Below are 22,412 nucleotides of genomic sequence, written 5' to 3' on the forward strand. Positions count from 1 at the left end.
AGCTGCAGCAAAGGGATCTCCTGGTCTCAAAACCTCTCCGGGTATAGGCTCAGTCCATCAGCATCAATGTCCAACATGCGGGGAATAAATGAGCAGGATACCCACGATTTCCGACCCCCCTCGGGTCCTTCTCAAGGTCTGCTTTCAGGTGGATGTCTTCCGAGCGCCGCTGGCCCTGTTTTTATCCCCACCCTCCGGATCCTATTGGCCCCAGCACGACTGGTCTCTATACACAGATCTTTGCACACGATCTGAGCACTCTTTGTTTTAGTGACGTTACGTTGCTGTCATGGCAACCTGCCTCTCTTCCTGTTGTTGCCATGACAGCGACGTTACATCACTTAAACAAAGATCTTGTGCTCATATCAAGTTATAACATAGGAAGCATTGGTCACGTGACTTTGATCACATGACTGGGAGAAGAACCCGCCGCGATTGGTGTTGCCATACAAACTGTTCATGTAGTATAGGAAGTGGACTTAGCACGCAAAGGTCACAGACTTTTAGACCAATCTGTCTATAGAGACCAGTCGTGCAGGGGCCAATAGGATCCGGAGGGTGGGGGTAAAAAACAGGGCCAACGGCGCTCGGAAGACATCCACCTGAAAGCAGACCTTGAGAAAGACCCGAGGGGGGTCGGAATGCGTGGGTATCCTGCTCATTTATTCCCCGCATGTTGGACATTGATGCTGATGGACTGAGCCTATACACGGAGAGGTTTTGAGACCAGGAGATCCCTTTGCTGCCTCTGGGAGAGACTATCTGGACATTTCATGCGCTTGAGAACTGATGCAAGCCAGTTCACCAGGAACCGGTAATCAGCCATTGCTTCTGTCTTTTCATGGGAGAGAATCTTATAAAGTCTATATACATGTCCATTGCGACACATGCTGTGTCATTGCAGTATTAACATTCATATTGGAGAATCCTATGCATTTGTGTATTTTAGAAGTGTTGTTTTATTAAACTGTTTTTTACGATATCATACTATGATATATCCTTTCCTCTCTTTCCGGCAAACTATGACATGAAAACTCCTGAATAAGAGAGGTCTATGGAGGATTAGAGGGGGATTGCTCTACTATAGATGGAGCAGGTGCTGGTGAAATAGTATCTTTCTTCCTTTTTTTGTATCACAAGTTTTTTGGGGGTTGGAAAAGCCCCTATGAAGATACTGCACTGATTAGCTGCCACTGCGCACCATTGGGCACTGTTCTTATATTTTCTATACAGAGTAAAAGTACCAGCAAATCAGCAGGTGTGGTATAGAATATCTACAATGTCTTGGTCGACAGTCATTAGGTTGACCCTATATGGTCTACATGGACAAAAGATCAACAATGGAAAAGGTCGACATGAACAAAAGTTCTGCAGTTTGCAGTTTTGGGGTTACTGTGGATAGTTTTTCTGCGTTGGATATGAGATGCCAGTAGCTGGCATCCTGGCTGTCAGCATACCGATGCCAGGATCCCGTCCACAAGAATTTGGGCAGGGGGGCGAGTGCAATGAAGCCCCTTGCAGGTTCGGTGGCTCTATTCCCACTCTATGGGTGTCACTGACATCCACGAGTGGGAATAGCCCCTGTTAGCCGGGATTCTGGCTGGCAGCAGGGTCGGACTGGCCCACAGGGGAACAGGGGAAACCACCGGTGGGCCCCACTGCCTGTGAGCCCTCCTCCTCCTCTAGGGATCAGGTTTCAGACTCTATCCTAGTGCATTTGAATTATGCATTATACATATGTTACATTATACTTCACAATAATTAGTTTTTTTATGCATCTACCAAGGGGCACAGTACCTGTAATCTGTAATGGTTAGCCAAACCTCTTTGGTGGCTGGCCATGCTCCCGCTGGAGCCTGGCCGCTCCCTTCAGCATGGGGCCCTACAACAGCATTCCCCCGGTGGGCCCTTCGTGCCCCAGTCTGACACTGGCTGGCGGCATTGTCAGTGGTCAGAATTCCGGCATCGGTATCCTGACCACCGGGATCCTGACTTCCAGCAATGTAACTACATCCCATTTTTACACCAGGGACCATCATCTGTAGAAACACTTCCCCTCACCGGTTTGCGTCTCTCGCCTCACTTCGGGCACAATGTCTAACTCTGCTCTACTTTGCTCGACACAAGGTTACTAATGGTTATGATTTGTGACAATTGACTGTCGACCTAGACATTGTAGATCTGTAGTCTGAATCCACGAATCAGCTCCTATCTGTCTTGTCACAGGCTGTGGTTAAAAATTACACTTAGGAGCTGATTGGATGGTACTTTATCTATCTCCACTTTATCTCTCTCCAAGGCTTAGTAAATAGAACCCTTAGTCTTTTGGAATATATATGACCTCAACTTTTTTTGGTTTATATACTAAAAGCAGTCACACTAAGGGGCAGATAGAATGAAACGCAGAAGCCACCAGAACAGATTCCACGTGTTAACTCAAAGCTAAAAAAAATTCTTAGCACAGCATTTAACTTGCTGGAAGCTGATTGGTTGGTACTTTCTCTCTCCACTTTATCTCTCACCAAGCTTTGATAAATCTTCCCCAGAACCTGATTCGGCTCGCAGCACTTAGAGTCAGCCTACAGTAACTGGCAGATAAATGCATAATGTGACCAGCCATTGTTTAATTGAATCAGCCCCTAAATATCTTTGCCTATTTCTCTTGCAAATTTAAGTATCTAATAAAAATTGACTGCTGATAAAAAGTCATCACGTTGGCATACTATGACAGTTGGTATGAACTCTGACCCCTCCCACCTGTGTTGATAATCCGCAAGAGTGTGAAGGAGCAGTAACAGAGAGACACAGTGGGGGAGGCAGAAAGTGTTGGGATGGGGAAGAGAGAGAATGGGGGAGGGTGAAGGAAGGAGATGGAGAGAAAGAGAGGGAGAAGAGAGACAGAGAGTAAAAAATACATAAATGCAATGAATTGAGCAGATGTACTAAGCCTTAGAGAGTGATAAAGTGGAGAGAGATAAAGTACCAACCAGTCATATCCTGTCATTTTTCAAACACAGCCTATAACATGATAGTTAGGAGCTGATTGCCTGGTACTTTATCCATACCTCACAATCGTCCCCATTTTCGCTGAATAGTCCCATTTTTTGGCAACTGTACCACCCACGGACCATAGTTTTCCACTGCGGGGGGGTTCAGTTGGGAGGCTCCTGTCAGTCTCCGTTCTGCATGTGCACAGCATCTATTCACAGGAGACAGAGGGACTGGGGACATGCTAGCAGCTCACAGAGCACTGGGCATGCCCCCTCAGAGACTAAAATGGGAGGCATGGCAGGCGGTCATGGAATTCCACAAAGCCACGCTCCCTTATATTGAGGCCCCACTCCCATGTTTACAGTAAGGACAGTGCACGCCGAAGGCGCACACAAAAAATATAGGGGCGTGGCTTCATGGTGAAGGGGTGAATTGGTAATAGTACCAATTCAGATTACACTTCTCAATATTATCTGTTATTCACATTACACCACTTAATAGTGTCCGTTATTCACATTATATCACACAGTAGTACCCCTTATACACTTTACGCCACACAGTAGAGCCCCTTATAAACATTATGCCACACAGTAGTGCCCTTTATACATGTTATATAACAGTAGAGCCACTTATATACAGTACACCACAGTAGAGCCGTTTATACATGTTACACCACAGTAGAGCCCCGTATACACGTTACACCACAGTACAAATGTTTATACACTTACACCACAGTAGAGCCGCATATACACGTTACACCAAAGTAGATCCCCTTATACACATTACACCACAGTGAAGCCCCTTATACACATTACACCACAGTAGAGCTGCTTATACATGTTATACCACAGTAGAGCTGTTTATACATGTTATACCACAGTAAAGCCACTTATACATTTTACTCTGCAGCTTCTAATGCAGAGAGAAGTGCTGCAACAGCAGCTGGGGCAGAGAGGTGCTGCAGCATCACTGTAGAGAGTGGTGCTGTAGCAGCTATGGCAGAGAGGGATACTGCAACAGCCGGGGCATAGAGAGGTGCTGCAGCAGCCGAGGCATAAAGAGGTGTTGCAGCAGCCAGGGCAGAGAGATGTGCGGCAGCAGCTGGGGCCAAAAGAGGTGCTGCAGCTGTGGGGGCAGAGAGTAGTGTAGCATGACAGAAGAAATCCTGCTGCACAGTACAAGCAGAGAGTGAGAGATATAAAGAGGGCGGCAGAGCTCTGACATGTGCTGGCTGTCAGTGTCTCCTGCTGTGGTCTATAGCCTGCCTTGTACCCTACCTAGTCTCTGAGTCAGTGTGCGTCCCCATGCTACTCCTCCTTTTGCTCTGCGGGTGCCTGTACAGCATCCCATGGTATAACGGGTGGTTGAGGTGGCGGCGCACACTCTAACTTTTTCAGTGCCTGGAGCTTGCACTCCATCAGAGCCACTCTCCCTACACCCCTGTGCCTCAGGGTGATACAGCTAGTATGTAATTTTACAGTATATTTTTAACTCACTTTTCCCCTTATTTTTTGTTTTTAAATTAATATTTGTATTTTAATTTTCTTTCACTGTAACTCCTCAGTTTATACTGTGGACTTGGTAAATTATTTAATTACACATCTATTTGTACAGCAACACAAGTTAGTAAAAAATGTTTATTTTGTTTTATTTAACTTGTCATTACTAGAGAAATTCTCTAGATCTGAAGTCATTGAGCCTTACGAAGTTGACACCAGTGATGATACTGGAAGTGTAAAGCCACAGCTAAGGACTGCTGTGAAAACATGGTTGGGGTAGTCAAGACACCTGTGAAATGTTCATAGGACCCTATTCAGTAAGGATTGTAAATTCTGCTTATTATCAGAATTTGGAATCCTTTTGTTTGCATGCCGAGGGCCGCCCATCACAGGGCAAATCCGCCCAGCATGCTATCCGCCGCCCCCCCCTCTGAGACCATGCTGAAATTGTGGTCACACCGCAATTTCAGCGTGATCACTAAAAGTAGGGAAGTCTCCTGCCGGCGCAGCCTGGCTACGACCGCAGAAGGCCCGCCGCCATCTATTTGATCACAGCGGCTGCATGTGATGTCATGCAGCCACCCCGATCATGCCCCCCTTGTTCGCTCTGCCACGACACCATTTTCCCGCCGCCGCCCCCGCAATGCTCCGTCTCCGCCTTAGAAATGGAGCATTGCCACCCCCTCCCCCTTGACAGGCAGAGGCATTTGCATTTACTGCAGGGCGTCCGCAGTATATGCAGGCGCATGGCCTTGGTCATTTTTGCGGTTGGATCACTCTTTGCAATCCAACCTGAATGAGGGCCTTAGTGAGGGGATCCGGTCTGAAGATCGACAGTGTCTAGGTCGACAATGTTTAGGTCGACCACTATAGGTCGACAGTCACTAGGTCGACAGGGTCAGAAGGTCAACAGAGTCAGAAGATCGACATGTTCTAGGTCGACGGGTCAAAAGGTCGACAGGAGTTTAAAAAAAAATCTTTTTTTTCACTTTTTCATACTTAACGATCCACATGGACTATAATTGGAACGGTAATCTGCCCGAAGCATGGTGAGCGAAGCGAGCCATGCGAGGGGACATGGTGCACTAATTGGGGTTCCCGTCACTCTACGAAGAAAACGGCACACAAAAAAAACATTAAAAAACTCATGTCGACCTTTTGACCTGCCGACCTAGAACATGTCGACCTTCTGACCCTGTCGACCTAGTGACTGTCGACCTATAGTGGACCTAGACACTGTCGATCTAATGATCCACACCCCTTAGTGAGTACTGTAACACAGGGTTGCTGGATGGGCAACATTCTGCAAGAATCATTGCACAAAAAAAATGCCTTATGTTATTTTGGGAATTCAGTTATTTATGGTAACTGATTCTTCAAGACAGGAGGATGTTTTTATTTGAAACAAAAAAAATGGAACTTCTGTGAAAGATTTGGTAAAATTAACAAAATAATAATTTGCCTAAATATTTAAGTGATAGATTTAAATACTATATTTACAATTTAAAATAGATTTTAAAAATAAAAATGAATTACAAATCAAAATACACTTACTTTAAGCATCATGACTTTGTATGCATACAGCTTTTTCCCCTTTCCTTTGCCAAGCGCTCCTTCAAATTTTTCCACAAATTCCTGAGCATCCCTACAATTTTGAAACGTTATTTTATGTTACAGAAAAAGCCAGGAAATGCTTATACTTCATTTTTAAGAAGGTTTTCGAACTATTGAGACTCCATTTTAAAGAAAAACATAATGGTATGTAATGTATCTATGCTTATGTTATCATTTAAATGTATTGTTATACTGTATATGGTTTGTAAAAATAGTACTTTGATTCATTTAATAACAAATAATTAATTAGCAAATTCTTACTTTAGGACTTCCAACTTTTGTTTCATCTTCCAAGGTTTGTTCCTTATAGTTGCAATCAATTTCTTTTTTTCCTCTACTGCTTCCTTTAATTTGTCTAATTCCTCTTCTGTTATGGCATCTTCTTCAGAGTCAGACCTGCATTGATATAGATGTATAAATACAGTATACATGAAATGTAATCTACTGTAAATCCAGAAAACATCGCAGCATAGTGCTCAGAAATTGGGATGGGGGGGAGGGGGGGACTTGGTGTTTATGATTGAATTAGGATATGAACATATATTTAAAATGTATCCAACATGATTTTATTTAATCATTTTTTTTAATAAAAACATTAATGGGCAATATATCAGGCCGCCAATGATCAGAACATCGTGACTTTTCTCGCCAGCTGCTCATCTTTGCAGCTCTCAGGTGTACATAAAATTGTAAATACAGACTATTAACATAGATTAAACAGCAAAGATATGCAGAATAATACATTGAGTGACCTCCAAATGTACATATATTCTGAGAGTATGTCCTGTAGATATACAGCTGTAATTTAGACCAGTACAGTTAACAAGTGGCTGAAGTAGAAGTTTAGAGTGGAAGAGAGGCGCCCCAATTCCCAATATATTCTTTACACATTTCTCCCTCAAACTATGATGAAATATTAATTGGTGGGTCGCCAGCGGCTATCTGCAGTGCATACCATTATGTATTTTTAAGGGATGCATGGATTTTTCACCTCATATCTAAATTCCGGGAATTAATGTAACTTTCCCACATTCCCATATATTTCTGAACCCTTCTATCACCATTTAATATTGTCTCAATCCATTCCATGTTGAAAACATGGAAGAGTTTGTCTAGAAATAAAGTTAATGTAGGGGGATTAACATCTATCCACGTTTGTAAGATTGTCTTGCATGCCACCGCACTTATAATCAATAATAATCTTTTACATCCTCTCGCCACTCGCTGTCCCTCCGGAAGTACACCAAACAATGTCCATATATCAGTAAGTGGAAAATAATTCACTAAATGCTTCAATATATAATTACATATTTGTAACCAAAATCTCCTCAGTAAGGGTCATCCCCAGAAATAGTGGTAGGTATCATCTATTGAGGAGTGACAGCAAGGGCAGGACGGAGATGCAGACATCCCAGCCAGGAATTGTCTGTGCGGTGAGAAATACGCCTTGTGAAATATATTAAGGAACATCTCCTGGTATTGAATTGCTGGTAATACAGACCTGGACCAGTTAAGTGCTTTCATTAAATCTTCACAAGATAAGGAAGGGATAGCCCGCATCCAGCCACACATACCCGTGCGCTTCTCCCCATGTGTTATCTAAGGCCGTAAAATAGAGTAAGGAATAGAGATAGCTCATTTAGCCATGGGTTCTGAGTTAAGAAGGGCGAGGAATGCTTTTTTACATTTTCCCAGTGACTACTAATTTCTGAGCAGCTGGATGAGGGGTGTCGCAGGGCTGCCTGATCAGCAGTGATTAGCTACGCGACAGGCACTGGGGGAGGGAACCAGGAAGCAGAAGGGCTGGGAGGTCCCTCTAACATTTTCAGCTGCTGGAAGATTATCTTCCAGCAGATGCACAGTGGACGTTTCTGACTGGTTGCATCTCATGCGACCACGCCAGGCAAGTGGTTAAATATATATAAGTGGGCTAATACATTGCATCCCCATTAAATTACATTACCTCCTCTAAATTTACCTTGTGTGCCCCTTTGTATAACTACAGCTACTATACATTTGACTGCCCAACTAAAACAGTGCTTCACACACTTTACCAAGTTTTTCATTACACCAGCAAACTTTATCAGCAGACAAACCTTCTCTCCAACTTGGGATGTCACAGAAGTAGGCAGAGAGTGTCTGCCTACTTCTGGGTGTTTTAAATAAAAAAAATATTTGTTTACAAAAAAATAACTTTTGCATGTCTATTTTTTATTCAATTTCTTTTATAGTGAACGTTAGGTCCCAGCATGGTACAGCTGTTACGGCAAGCTGGTACTTGGAGAACCACAGTGGCCAACTTGCCCTGGTACCTGTAATTCAGTATTACCTACAGTATTTTTTTTTCTCACAGTGTTCACACTTGGGCATAATAGTTTTTCTTCTACCACCCAGGGCCAGGTTGGCTTGCAAAGTGCATTGCTATTAATAGAACCAAAAGAGCTTTTGATCTGACATTGCCACTTGCCAAGTGCGTTCTTGCTGAAGATCAGTAATGCCACTCGGTTGTGCAACACCATCAATTCTATCATCATTCAATTTGTAAGTATGTGAAAATTGCAGACGTATATTGTGTTCTACAGAATGGATCACAAACATTTAACATTGCAACATCAGCATGCTGAAAGACTTGAAAGACTAGCTTTTTCCCTCTAAGCTCCAAAATCTCCAATTGTGCAGACTTTCCTGCAGTTTTACCCTCCTAGGAAAAAGTTCTAGATTCTGCTGTGCAGGATAACCAGCTCTGGCACCAAGACTCAGATACCATGATCATCATGTTTGTGCATGAATTAGCCTGCAAATTAGAAACATAACCAGGCTGATCATATAATAGTGTTACACATAAGAATAGATGAGGGTTTGCTCAATAAAACACCTTAAATACGTCATGTGTTAATGGCCATTGTGCCTGGACCTTTGTCAATCTTTCATATGTGCCCAGACTAAACACCATTTTAGTACATGGCACCAGTGTTGGTCTGGAGCATGAAGGACCCACCGGGGGGATGCAGTGGTAGGGGCCCATGTTTAGAGACTTAGCTAACCATTGGCGAGTGCATAATATATAGTAAATACTGCTAGTGCATGCATGATAATGTACCAGATTGATAACTGCAATGCACTGTAGGAATTACACCATAGTCCTGTGCAGTATAATGTAACATATGTATAATATATAATTCAAGTGCACAATCTGGAACCTGATCCCTAAGGAAGGGGTGGGCCCACAGGGGGTTTCCCCTGTTCCCTGTGGGCCAGTCCGATCCTGCATGGCACATACATATTTGATGTCCTGTTTTGCCTGGCTTCCCATCTAAAGTACTGTATATGCTATTGCTCAGCTGACAGGGCCAAGTACAGGCAATTTATTGTATATTGATGTTTTGGTAGAACTGTGCTGGGTGTTTACCCTATGGTGATTGAAATGGTTGGGCATGAAGGTACAAGCTAAATTCAATAAACTAATTCAATATAATCTGTATGTCAATGTTTGTAATATCTTTTTTTAACCAAACCTTGGAAACATTTTTTGTATTAAATCCATTTAATCTAGCATATTCTCTGTGTTTATTGTGGAACTTGCAAGCCTGTGAGGTCAATGCTACATACCTATGTATAATTAAGTGTTAATATTGGTACAGAGAACACAAGGAATCCTTTAAATTCTTTTGAGGTGGCAGTAAAATTTTGTATTTATCCTAAGTGACAGAAGTGTGCACTGTCATGACCCAGTTGTTCTAGTTTGCTGAGGATGGGTAAAGGTTAGCATTACTGCCTCACAGCAATGAGGTTGCTGGTTCAATTCCCACCATGGCCCTAACTGTGGGTACTCCCACAATCCAAAAATATACTGGTAGGTTAATTTTTTCCCAACTAAAAAAAGAATCTTAGTGTGTAAGTGTGTGCATGTGCATCTTTAGTGAAGATTAGATGGGCCAAGTGGTTCTTATCTGTCATCAAATTTTCTGTTTCTGATGTGGTGTTAGATTGCAGAGCTGTGCAGATGGTGGAATGGTGGCTAGCCATCCTCTCTTTCAAAACCTGCTCTGTCTTCCCAACATAATGGCGACTGCAAGAGCAACCGATCAAATATACAACGAAGCAGGTAGAGCACGCCACCCTGTGGAATTTACATTTCTTGCTGGTGAAAGGATAAAATAATGTATCCCCTGCACTGAGGTCATGGGTTTGACTCCCATCATGGCCCTAACTATGTGGAGTTTGTATATTCTCCCTCTGCTTGCGTGGGTTTCCTCTGGGTACTCCAACAATGCAAAAATATACTGGTAAGTTAACTGGCTGCCATAAAAAATTAACCCTGCTGTGTAAGTGTGTGTGTATACATGGGCAGATTAGATGTGCCAAGTGGTACTTATCTGCTATCAAATTATGTGTTTCTATGACTGTTGACATGGTTACTGCCAACCTTCTGACAGGATCCCTTCCTGGAGGGGGTCTCACAAAGCTGGCAATCACTGTGTGATATCATGTGCTGATATATTTTTTAAGATGAGGCTTCTGATGGATGGAGAATGGCAAATTATCGTTTATATCCATTGGTGTATCTATAATGTATCTATAGTATGCAGTACACATGGCTCCCAGGGTGCAGGGGGCCCACACTGCACCCATCTCTGCACAACCTTCCTGGGAGCTGGGACACGTACTCCGATTCCGGTACAATCTCTGTAAATCACTCATCCTAGTACCCTACCCTAAACCTCACCTGAACCATTAATCCTAATACCTTATCCCTAATACCCTAACAACCCTAAGCACTGACCGTAACCCCAAACCTCTCCCTAACCATAACCCCTAATACCTTTGACCAAACTGCTAAACTAATCCCAATGTCCTATCGCTAATAACCTAACCCAATCACCTAAACTAACCCTAATAACCTAATCCCAAACCACAAAATGAACCCTAATACCCTATACCCTAAGCCCTAACCCAAACCTCTAAACTAACCCTAATACCATAACCCTAATTTTCTAACCCTTAACCCTAATTCACTAACCCTGAAGGGCAGACTGGATGGGCCGTATGGTTCTTATCTGCCATCAAATTCTATATTTCCATGTTACTACTCACTGGTTTGGGTGCCCTTGAGATGGGGTCTATCTGAATTTCAATATAAAAATTTGTGGTTCACTTAAGAATTGTGAAAGTTTGTATTTGATATTGCAAGCTTGTATTCACAATTATTATTGAGACAGTTACAAAAGTGATACAAGAGTGTTACAATACAGCATTCATATTTGTGTATTTACTTCTTTAAATGACAACAATATTTATATCACCTTCGAGTTCCATTAACATGTAAGAAATAATTTGTCATTCAGTGCTTTGAAATTGCCAAGGAACTCTTTGTGTTTCAAATATCCATATACAGTAATCTACAGGAAAGTGTGCATTACTACTAATTCAATAATAATAACAACTCAAGTAAATACCAAAAAAAGTAAACACTAAAGTTACCCATCACCGTCCTTTTTCTTCTTGTCCTTCTTCTTGGCATTTTCCTTTCCTTTAGCTGCTCGAGGTCCTTTCCTTCCCTTTCTCCCTCTCTTGTCAGAAGTAGGGCTTTCCCCATCTTCATTTGTCTCTTCATCTGTGGCATTTCTGTTCTCATCATCAGTCTCTGCCAACCAAGGCTTCATATCTGGTACTCTCCAATTTTTTTCTCGACGTTTTGGAGGATTATTTTCCTCACCCTCAGAGTCATCATTTTCTCCTTTAGCAGAAAAAAGAAAATTTTAAAGGTGGTTTCCTTCTAGAATTTAATTAATCTCACTGCTGCTTCCACATGAATTTCAAGATGAGAGATTAATAAATAGGCCCCATTCTATGAAATAAATTGATCACAATTTTAATATAAAATTATTTCTTTATTAACATTTAATTATATAGCACTAGCATGTTCTGTTGCACTTTACAGTTTCATTTAATTATTTATGGTAATCTAATAAAGCTTGTTCTGCCTTGTAAGCCAATAAGATAAAATACCAAACTATACAATATTATTCAACTGTACACTATAACCAGTTGCAACTGAACAACTTTGACCACATTAACTGGGACTTCCCGTAGCTGCTATCCAATCAGAAGCAGCTAATGTGGGAAAATGGTTTTGGTTGGTTGATTGGCTAATAGAATTCTTGGTCACTTCACATAAGTCATGCAGTGGCGATTGCTCATTGCAAGCAGTTGCATCTCCCATTGAATTAAAAAGATAGTAAAATATCCATGTGTACTTTGATGAACCAAGAAAGAAGATTTAATTTACTTTCGGGGGTTATTCAGAGTTTTTAGCAAACAAAAAAAAATTAGCAGTTGGGCAAAACCATGTGCACTGCAGGTGGGGCAGATGTAACATGTGCAGAGAGATTTAGATTTGGTTGGGTTATATTGTTTCTGTGCATGGTAAATACTGGCTGCTTTATTTTAACACTACAATTTAGATTTCAGTTTGAACACACCCCACCCAAATCTAACTCTCTCTGCACATGTTATATCTGTCCCACCTGCAGTGCATCATGGTTTTGCCTATTAGTGTGCTTTATTGGTTTGCTAACAACTCTGAATAATACCCTTTATGTGGTGAATGATGAATTGGGAAGCATTTATAAAATATGTGCAAATAAATGCAACAAATTTAAGAGTGGGCATAATAATCTTGGCTTAAACATCAGAGGCTAAATGTAATAGGGTGCGATTTTGGAAACCGTGCGATTTTTTTACAGCAAATTCGCATTTTTTCTGAAAATCACAAATGTAATGGCTTGCGATTTTGTTAAAAATCACAAGTTTTGAACATATACCAAAAAAATCGCAAGTGAAAAATCGTATCCATGTTTTCCCATTGAAAACAATGAAAATCGCAAATGTAACAGAATGCAATTTTTTAATTTGCACACAAAACCTTACAAAAAAATTGCCAGAATTATAGACCAGGTTTACCATTGCAATTTTTGGAGAAGCATGCACAGATCAGTGTGATCCATGCATGCTTCTGTCTGTGGAAAGTAAAGAAAGTGCAGGTCTCCCCCAAAAGCATAACCACCCTCGGGCTCTTTGAGCCAGTCCTGGTTGCAAATATATAGTGAAAAAATTGATAGGGGGTTCCCCTTATTTAAACATAGAGCATCGGACTCTTGGACCGGTCCGGGTTCCAAAAATATGGGGCACGAAAGAAGTAGGAGTCCCGAGTATTTTTGAAGCCAGCACTGGACTCCACTAGCCAGGGAGGTGATGCCTCAGCTGGGGGGACACTTTTATATAGGACCCTGTGGCCAAAGCATCACTCCCCCCAACTAGTCACCCCTGGCAGGGGTTTCCTGGGGGAGTGGGGACCCCTTAAATCAAGTGGTCCCCCCTCCAGGCACCCAAGGGCCATGGGTGAAGCCTGAGGCTGCCCCCCCCCCATCCCTGGGCAGTGGATAGGGGGCTGATAGCCAAAATTGTGTAAAAATAAAGAATATTGTCCTTTGTTGTGGAACTACAAGTCCCAGCAGGCCTCCCCCGCTTACTGGTACTTGGAGAACCACAAGTACCAGCATGGGGAAATAATGGGCTAGCTGGTGCCTGTAGTTCCACAACAAAAGAAATACCCAAATAAAAACAAAACATACACACACACACACACACACACACAGTGAAAGTAAAAGTTTATTTACACATAAATGCACACTTACACACTCACATATACTTACCTAGTGTCTCATGGAGCCCATCGGTCCCTTTGTCAAGTAGTAGCCATTGGTGCACCTGTAAAAAAAAGCAATATACTCACCTATTATCCAGTGAAGATCGGTGCTCTTCTGTCCATGTAGGCATCCATGGGTTAAAAAAATAAGCAAAAATCCAGGTCCACACCACTAAAGCGGATCCATGTTTACACATGGATCCCCTGTCCCTGAATACCGGGATCCCACGTGACTCCTGTCACTAGAGGACCCGGCAGCCAATCAGGGAGCGCTACATAATAGCGCTCTCCTATTCGCTGTGCGCTCCTGGCCTGTCAATCAGCTGCAGTGCACAGGCTATAATGGAAGATCGCGGTCCTCCATTATAGTCAATGGTGGGAAAATTGCGGTCTGCGGCTAACCGCAAGGTTATTTGAGGTCACCCACAAGAGTGAGTCACGGGGGGTCCTGATGGCGTGGACCGAGATTTTTGTATTTTGTTTTTTTTTAACCCATGGATGCCTACATATCTACATGCCTTCATTGGGTATTTCTTTTGTTGTGGAACTACAGGTACCAGCGGGCCCGTTATTTCCCCACATTCTGGTACTTGTGGTTCTCCAAGTACCAGCAAGCAGGGGAGGCTTGCTGGGACTTGTCGTTCCACAACATAAGACAATATTCTTTATTTTTACACAATTTTGGCTATCAGCCCCCCATTCACTGCCCAGGGATGGGGGGGACAGCCTCAGGCTACACCCCTGGCCCTTGGGTGCCTGGAGGGGGGATCCCTTGATCTAAGGAGTCCCCACTCCCCAAGGGAACCCCAGGCAGGGGTGACTAGTTGGGGGGAGTGATGCTTTGGCTGCAGGGACCTATATAAAAGTGTCGTCCGGTTGCGGCTTCACCTCCCTGGCTAGTGGAGCCCGGTGCTGGTTTTAAAAATACAGGGGACCTCTATTTCTTTTGTCCCCCATATTTTTGGAACCCGGACTGGTCCAAGAGTCTGATGCTGGATGTTTAAATACGGGGAACCCCCAATCAATTTTTCCCCTGTATTTTTGCAACCAGGACCGGCTCAAAGAGCCCGAGGCTGGTTATGCTTTTGGAGGGGACCTGCACATCATTTTTTTTTATATTTTAACACTTTCTTTACTTTTACAGACAGAAGCATGCATGGATCTCACTGATCTGTGCATGCTTCTGACTAAGTAATAAAATCATGACCTAAAATCTGCATGTTTTTATTACTAAAAATCGCATGTTTACTTTACTAAAAAATGCAAATAATTGCATGCAAATTCCATTTTAACCTTAAAATTCACACCCTATTACATTTGCGATTTTTGGTAAAAAATCGCAAATTAAAAACGTGCGATTTGGTGCGATTTTTTAGACACCTAAAAAATCGCAACCTATTACATTTAGCCTCAGGTATCAGCCTAAGAAATGGCAAAAATAAAGCACTTAATTCCCTCTGAAGATCTGTCAAAACTCATACATGCATTTTTATAATCTAGATTAGATTACTGCATTGCCCTCTGCCCTTGGTCTCCCAGCAAAGAATTGCACCACTTACAGCTACTCCAAAATGAACAAAACAGCCCCATTCCAGTCACATAACACCAATGTTCTTCTCCCTTAACTTACTGCCTTTAAGATGACAAATCTGTTTCAAGATTAGTTTACTGACTTTCAAAGCCCTACATAATCAAGGTGCCTGTAGCAGCTTCTGATTCCATATTGCCCCACATTATTACTGTGATCTGTAGATGAAGGACATTTAGCAGGACCTAGAATCTCCCAGAATTCATCTGTGGGTTGAGCTATTAGCCATACAGCTCCAACTCTATGGCACTCGCTTCCCCACACAGTTCAAGAGGCCCCCACTCTTAAATCCTTCAAAAACACACTCAAGGCTTTCTTGTTTACTCAAGCATTTCCTTATTGTCCCTTTAGTACTTCATTGTTTCTGTACTGTATTATGTTCATTCTATCTATTAAGCACCTTGAGACCTATTGGAGAATAAATAAAATTATTATTATTATTATTATTATTATTATTAATAGATAGATAGATAGATAGATAGATAGATAGATAGATAGATAGATAGATAGATAGATAGATAGAAAAGGTTTTCATGCATTAAACAAAATATACTCAAAAATAGGGACTGCTTAAAAATTTTACGGAATGCTTAGATTGTGGTAAAGGTAAGGTGTAACAAACAAATAAAATACATTATTTTATTCTTATTAGCACATGTACAGGCACTTACTGTATGCTGTAAGTGAATGACCCCTATATGTACACATATCAAACATAAAATATACTTTTCTCTGTGATTAAGTTTCACAAAACCAATCATAATAAAAATCAACATACAAGGTCAAGTAACAAATATAGGTTTTCTCAAAAATAACTGAAATATATTTTATAGTAAAAGCACCATACTGTATTTGTTCTGCTTAATGTACTTCACTAAAATGTTATGACAGTGTTATTAAATGTTAATATTATACAAAATGTACTTATAGTATCTTTCCCAAAACATATATTTATTATTTTCAAGTACTAAAGCATTTTTGTGACTTTTGAATTCTAAATAGCCTGGTGTAAATGAGAAGATCATTATATTATTTAGCAAAATATGATTTCTGAAATATATTCAAAGTTCTCAATTTTCAAACAGAATAGTTGAACAGAAAAACAAATTGTAGCTCTGGCAGGTTTTTTTTTTTTTTTTTTTTTTGCTTTCTGATGCTAAGTAAAGAGAATGATTTATCAAGCCCAGATTGTTTATTTAAGTTTGATTGGTTTTAATAATTTTGATTTAGAGACAAATACTTGAAGGACAAGTTATTTTTTAAACTTATTTGTTGGTTGCCTTCAAAGTTTTCTAAAAAACTTTGCTTACGATCTTCCTTTATAACCATCCTTTACCTCCTGACTAATTACACAATTATTACCTTAGATTGTGGACATTTGTCATCCTTATTAATGTTACTGCATCTCTCACATTTTGGGCTATTTTTTATTACTGAATTTAGGTTTAAATTGCACTTAACCATATATATATTAGGTAGGCATGTCTTACCTGCATTTTCGCCTACTTCAATTTGTACTGTGGGTGAAAACAAATGCATATATTAATTATCAGGTATAATAAATGACACACAAACACACACACACACACACACACACACACACACACACACACACATACATACATCAGTTTAATTTTGTAATACATACTAAAGTATTGTTCATACACCACATATTCTGTTTATAATTAATTATATTAATTTTAAAATAACAGCAGTTTCTAAAATAAATTGCTGAAATACTAAAGTCAACAAAACCATTGCATAAAAAATATATACAGTATGTATTTGGTCTTCAACATGTGACTAAAATCCCACAATACAATAGCAGTATAGTGCTATCTGGATCTATAACTTATTTACAAGTAGGGTTAGTATCACTTTTAATTAGTGATATGTGGTTCATTTCACCAGAAATTCGAATCCACCCAAATTTTATGGATCTGAACCAAAAACCAGGGCCACATGTAATAGAGTGAGAGTTTCAGAAAGTGAGAGATTTGGTAAGGTTTTTCAGTTTTTTTTAAATGTGGCAATCATTTACACTGCAAAACTAGATTGATCTTGCTGTGTAAATGATTGCCACTTTAAAAAAAATCTGCAAAACCTTACCAAATCTCTCACTTTTTGAAACTCTCACTCTATTACATTTGTCCCCCCAGATTCCCTGATGAGATCCTATATGAACCAAGTCCCGGTTCGAATATTTCCATGGTTTGGACTCCAAATTTAAATACGAATTTCTGGTTTTGGATTGCAAACAGTAAATGATTTTAGCTGTTTTTATCGATTTGTATCAATGATTATCAATTTTTATTATCAACTTTAAACCAAACCAAATTTTGACTCCAAACCGAAACACTTGGGGGTGATTTTGCCAAAACATGATGATAAATGAGTAGAACCAATACACGAAGTCCACACACATCTCTAATATAAGTTGTAAAATAGCTAACAATAATTATTCCTAAATACCTTATTTCTCTGTGCATAGATATTTGATATAATTATTTAGTTTATATATTTATCAAATATCAAGTGAAGTAATAAAGTGCTCCACATAGTTAAGATTGAAAAAACATAGCATTTTTGCTTACTAAGCCTTATCTTTTGAAAAAGAGTAAATCAGGCATTATTGTACATTTGTTTTGCCCAAAAAGCAGTATTTCTATAAATGTCCCTTTAAACTCAAACAAAGTCACTAATTTTGAAATGGGGATAGCTTTCCGGCTATGAGAGGAGTGAAGAAAGAGGTGAGCTAAAACATTTATTAAATAAGGAAAGACATATTTCACAATTTCTGACATGTCATAGAATTAGCCAGTTACAGCATGGCACATGTATAGCATGGAACAAATCATCATCCATGCTATATAGATCAGCTTAACCATCATACAATCACATATGGATGTTGAAAGCACTGTTTTATGTATTATTACATTTTATTCAATTTAAACTACATTACATACAGTTTGCAGGTTTGAAGCCCCGTCAAATAGCTTATATGATGCATGAATATAATCTAAAAATGAAATCTATTATTATGCTATCAAGGAACTATATGAAATATGTAATTTATTTTAACCTACTAGGATTTAAGGCATATAGTTTGTATAGTGTGATTTATACCTTAAGTATCATTTACATTTTTTTTATCAGTAATACTGCTAGTTTAATATGTATTATTAAATCAAGAACAGTACGCAATATAAAAAATATGCAGAAATGTACATTAAAGACTACAAAATGTACATTAGATTACAAAAGCACTTTAATTAAATTTTGCTAAAGAGAAATAAAAAACATTAAAGTACAACATTAGAAGTGAATAAGTTGGAATAAAAAATGAATGCATGTTATTCTGTCTAAATGAATGCATTGTGATCTTTGAGAATATAAACTCAAAATGTACCTAGGCATTAAAGTTGAATTATCAAACTGAAAGTAAAGCAATGCAATAAATGAAAGAAAAAGTGAAAACATGAGTATAATATTACCATCATTTTCAGAGGCCACAAGTTTTTGGTGCCTGGGCATTACGCCTGTGCTTCTGGCGAGTGTCCTCAGCTAGATACTTTTTTTAATAAATAAATAAAAAAAGGTTTTAGAATAAACGTCTTACAGAAAAGGTTTATCTTCCAATGAGAGGACAGTGGTGTAATGTCGCTTGTTGAAATATGAGAATGGACTAATTTCCCATCTCATTAAGTTTTCATGAATGTTTAGTTTATCACTTAGAATTGCAATGCTAAGGTCAAAAGGGTAAAAAGTTTCCTTTGTTAACTTTGTAGGCAATGTGAAATGAATAACAGAATTTTGTTAATAAAAATAATTCACATTTTATTTAAATCCAGTAATGAATTGTGGTCCACATAATTGTATTGATTACAAAGTGGCCTGCAAAGATGAATAATGAATTGCTTTAATAGTACTAAACATGACATCATCAATGCAAATAAATCATGGTTTACGCAAGGTTCCCAAATACTCAATTAAAGGAAATTTAACAGAACTGACTCTGAAAGCATTACATACCTTTAAGTACTTGTCATGTGGACAAGTGAACTGGCTGGTTAAAAGCCCCACAAACAGTCAGTTCACAGACAACAGGTGTCTCTTGCATTGAAGTCAGCACACTGTCTAGCCACAGGAGCTATCCCAACTTTGCTGCTAATATGAACCTCTAACCGCACGTTACAGGATCTCTGTGAAGACAGATATGAGCCTGATACACACTGATCAATTGCACGGAGGCTGCCAAAAGTAACAAAGCGCAGACAACCTTATGCAGCTTGAGACAGTGTTCTAGGTGGACATCAGATAAGAGAGTGCTATTGTAGTCTCTGTCATTATAGTTAAGAAACTTTTTAACTGTTATATATGTCCAATCCTACTGTATAAACAGGAAAAAAAGTGTTTGCCCAACTCTTTAATAACTTGATTACTTGTGGCAATGTAGTATAAGTCATTTCATTTTTCAATGATGGAAGATGAAAATGTATAGACTGTTTAGAAGCAGTGCACTTTTTCTGATGGTACAAAATGGTACGCAATATATGCATCTTTTTATGTTTGGTACAAATTTTAATTCTTTAAACTAGTTCATATAACGGGAAGAAATCAGTTACATCATTTAAGAAATTAATTTCCAAATCCAGTCAGGACACAATAACAGTGCAGGTTTTCCAGGTCTCATCACAGAATCACAAGTGGAATAATTAGAACCATCTGTAGATCTTTTCAAATGTACCTGTTAGTAATGAATACACCTGTGCTCCAGCAAGGAGATATGGAGAACATAGGGGCAGATGTATTAACGTGGAGAAGGCATAAGGAAGTGATAAACCAGTGATATGTGCAAGGTGATAAAGGCACCAGCCAATCAGATCCTAACTGTTAATTTACATATTGGAGCTGATTGGCTGGTGCCTTTATCACCTTGCACATATCACTGGTTTATCACTTCCTTATGCCTTCTCCAGGCTATTACATCTGCCCCATGGATTGTTAGTGTGTCCCAAGGACTGGATGTGCGAAGCTCTGATCTTAATGATGGAAACTACTGTACTATTAATCTTGTATCAACGTGTATCTTTAGCTGATACCTCTTAACCTGAGTACTAGTAACTTTTGTTATCAAAAAACACTGTGTATACAGTACAGGGGCAAACGCAGGATTTATTTAGGGGGGTTTCCGTGGGTGTGTATCTGTGTATATATATATATATATATATATATATATATATATATATATATATATATAGGACGCAGTTAAAATGCCCCGGCTGTTGGGATCCCGGTGTTCGAGAGACTGACATGCTAGAATCCCGACAGCCGGTAAAATACCGACGAATGGAATCCCGATATCCACAGGTTATTCCCACTCAGTTAGTTGCTCCACGCCACCAACCGAGTGGGAATATAACCTGTGTCAAGCGATGCAAGCAACCGTGCCCACAGCGAGCCCGCAAGGGGTCTCGCCGCCTCGCTTCCGACAGATGGGATGCCACTGTCGGTATACTGACAGCCGGCATCCTGTGTGCTGGTAAAACATACTGATTATATATATATATATATATGCATTCAGCACTCCAGTTAGTTATTCAATATAAATTCCCGATGCCTTCTCAAATAGGGAATTCCCCTGAATCATATGCAGACATGAACGAGCGGCACTCACAGGACTTACATGAATAAATGGGACCTCAACCCATCAATTGCAACGTTTCAGTATTTATTACAGCCGTCGTCAGGGTTGTAATAAATACTGAAACATTGCAATTGATGGGTTGAGGTCCCATTTATTCATGTAAGTCCTGTGAGTGCCGCTCGTTCATGTCTGCATGTATATATATATATATATATAAATGTTATTATTTATTATATACATACATACATAGACACACATATATATATATACATATATATATATATATATATATATATATATATACACACATACCATGCACATTCATACATTTACAAACACACATGCATACTTACCCGAATACACATACATCCATGTAAATACATACATACACACACACACACACTTACAACACACACACAGTATTGGTGGTTTACATACCACCAGTGGCTGGGAGCTGTGGGAGGCAGGAGCAGAGTAGCGATTTTGTAAGGTGGGAGAGAGCTGCTGTGGCTGAGCATGCGCAGCCAGCAGCTCTCCCCGGACTTTCTATATGCAGAGAGCTACGTAGCTCTCTGCAGCTTAGCTGCTGTATCTCTGTGGTCGCGGTCGCGATCGCGGCTTTTGCTGAGACGGAGACACTGCTGTCTCCGTCTCACAAATAAACATTTGGCTCATCAGGGGGGGTTTCCAGGTACTCGGAAACCCCCCCCTGCGTGCGCTACTGCAGTAGGCTTACCATACTATCCCTTTAAACAGGTTCTGTGGCTGGCTGACTTCAATCCTACATTTCACCTGCATCAGCAGTTTTTTCATGGTCTCCTCTGATTGGAATGCAACAAGAAATTGCCTGTCTGGAGCGCTAATCTACAACTTCCTAAATCATTTACAGTGGCATACTGTAAGTGTGGGCTTGACAAGAGAACAAGGAGCTTACGTAAAGTTGGACACATCTATGCACTGAACATTAAGTAGGAAAAGACATACATGAGAAGAAAGCCATACATGAGAAGTACACCGATAGCATACAGAAACTGCCAGGACAGAGCAGATATAGTACAGATGTGATTCATGCTAGCAATAAAAATCACATACTGTATAAACTATTTGTACAGTATAATGTCAGTGTCATACACAATATACAATCCGTTTGACTTTTATTACTGTAGGTCACTTTCTTGTTTATTAGACTGAACTATTCTAAAGTTTTCAGCCATTGTTTTCGTTTTACAAATTTCCTTTGTATGCTTCTTTAGTTAACAAATTGTAATGTTCACCTTTTCTCTCTCTTATATGTTGACTGTATATTCTATATACTGTTACCACTGTTCATACTGAAAACTTTTCAATAAAGATATTTCTTTGAAA

The 22,412-nt window shown here is 39.9% G+C and overlaps 1 protein-coding gene across 1 annotated transcript in view; it reads right to left on the bottom strand.

The window, feature by feature from the left end:
* Window positions 1-18,975, bottom strand: part of LOC134910365 (transmembrane channel-like protein 1) — a 155,311-nt gene extending 136,336 nt beyond the window's left edge. The window contains exons 1-5 of the mRNA XM_063918346.1: window positions 18,895-18,975; window positions 16,891-16,917; window positions 11,586-11,841; window positions 6,366-6,500; window positions 6,045-6,135 (exon numbers count right to left, since the gene is read on the bottom strand). Of these exons, the coding sequence (XP_063774416.1) occupies window positions 6,045-6,135; window positions 6,366-6,500; window positions 11,586-11,841; window positions 16,891-16,917; window positions 18,895-18,934 (549 nt within the window). The 5' untranslated portion in view covers window positions 18,935-18,975. The remainder of the gene's footprint in view (window positions 1-6,044; window positions 6,136-6,365; window positions 6,501-11,585; window positions 11,842-16,890; window positions 16,918-18,894) is intronic.
* Window positions 18,976-22,412: the final 3,437 nt, after the last annotated feature.

Source organism: Pseudophryne corroboree, chromosome 1 (assembly GCF_028390025.1).
Source record: "Pseudophryne corroboree isolate aPseCor3 chromosome 1, aPseCor3.hap2, whole genome shotgun sequence".
Taxonomy (NCBI): Eukaryota; Metazoa; Chordata; class Amphibia; order Anura; family Myobatrachidae; genus Pseudophryne; species Pseudophryne corroboree.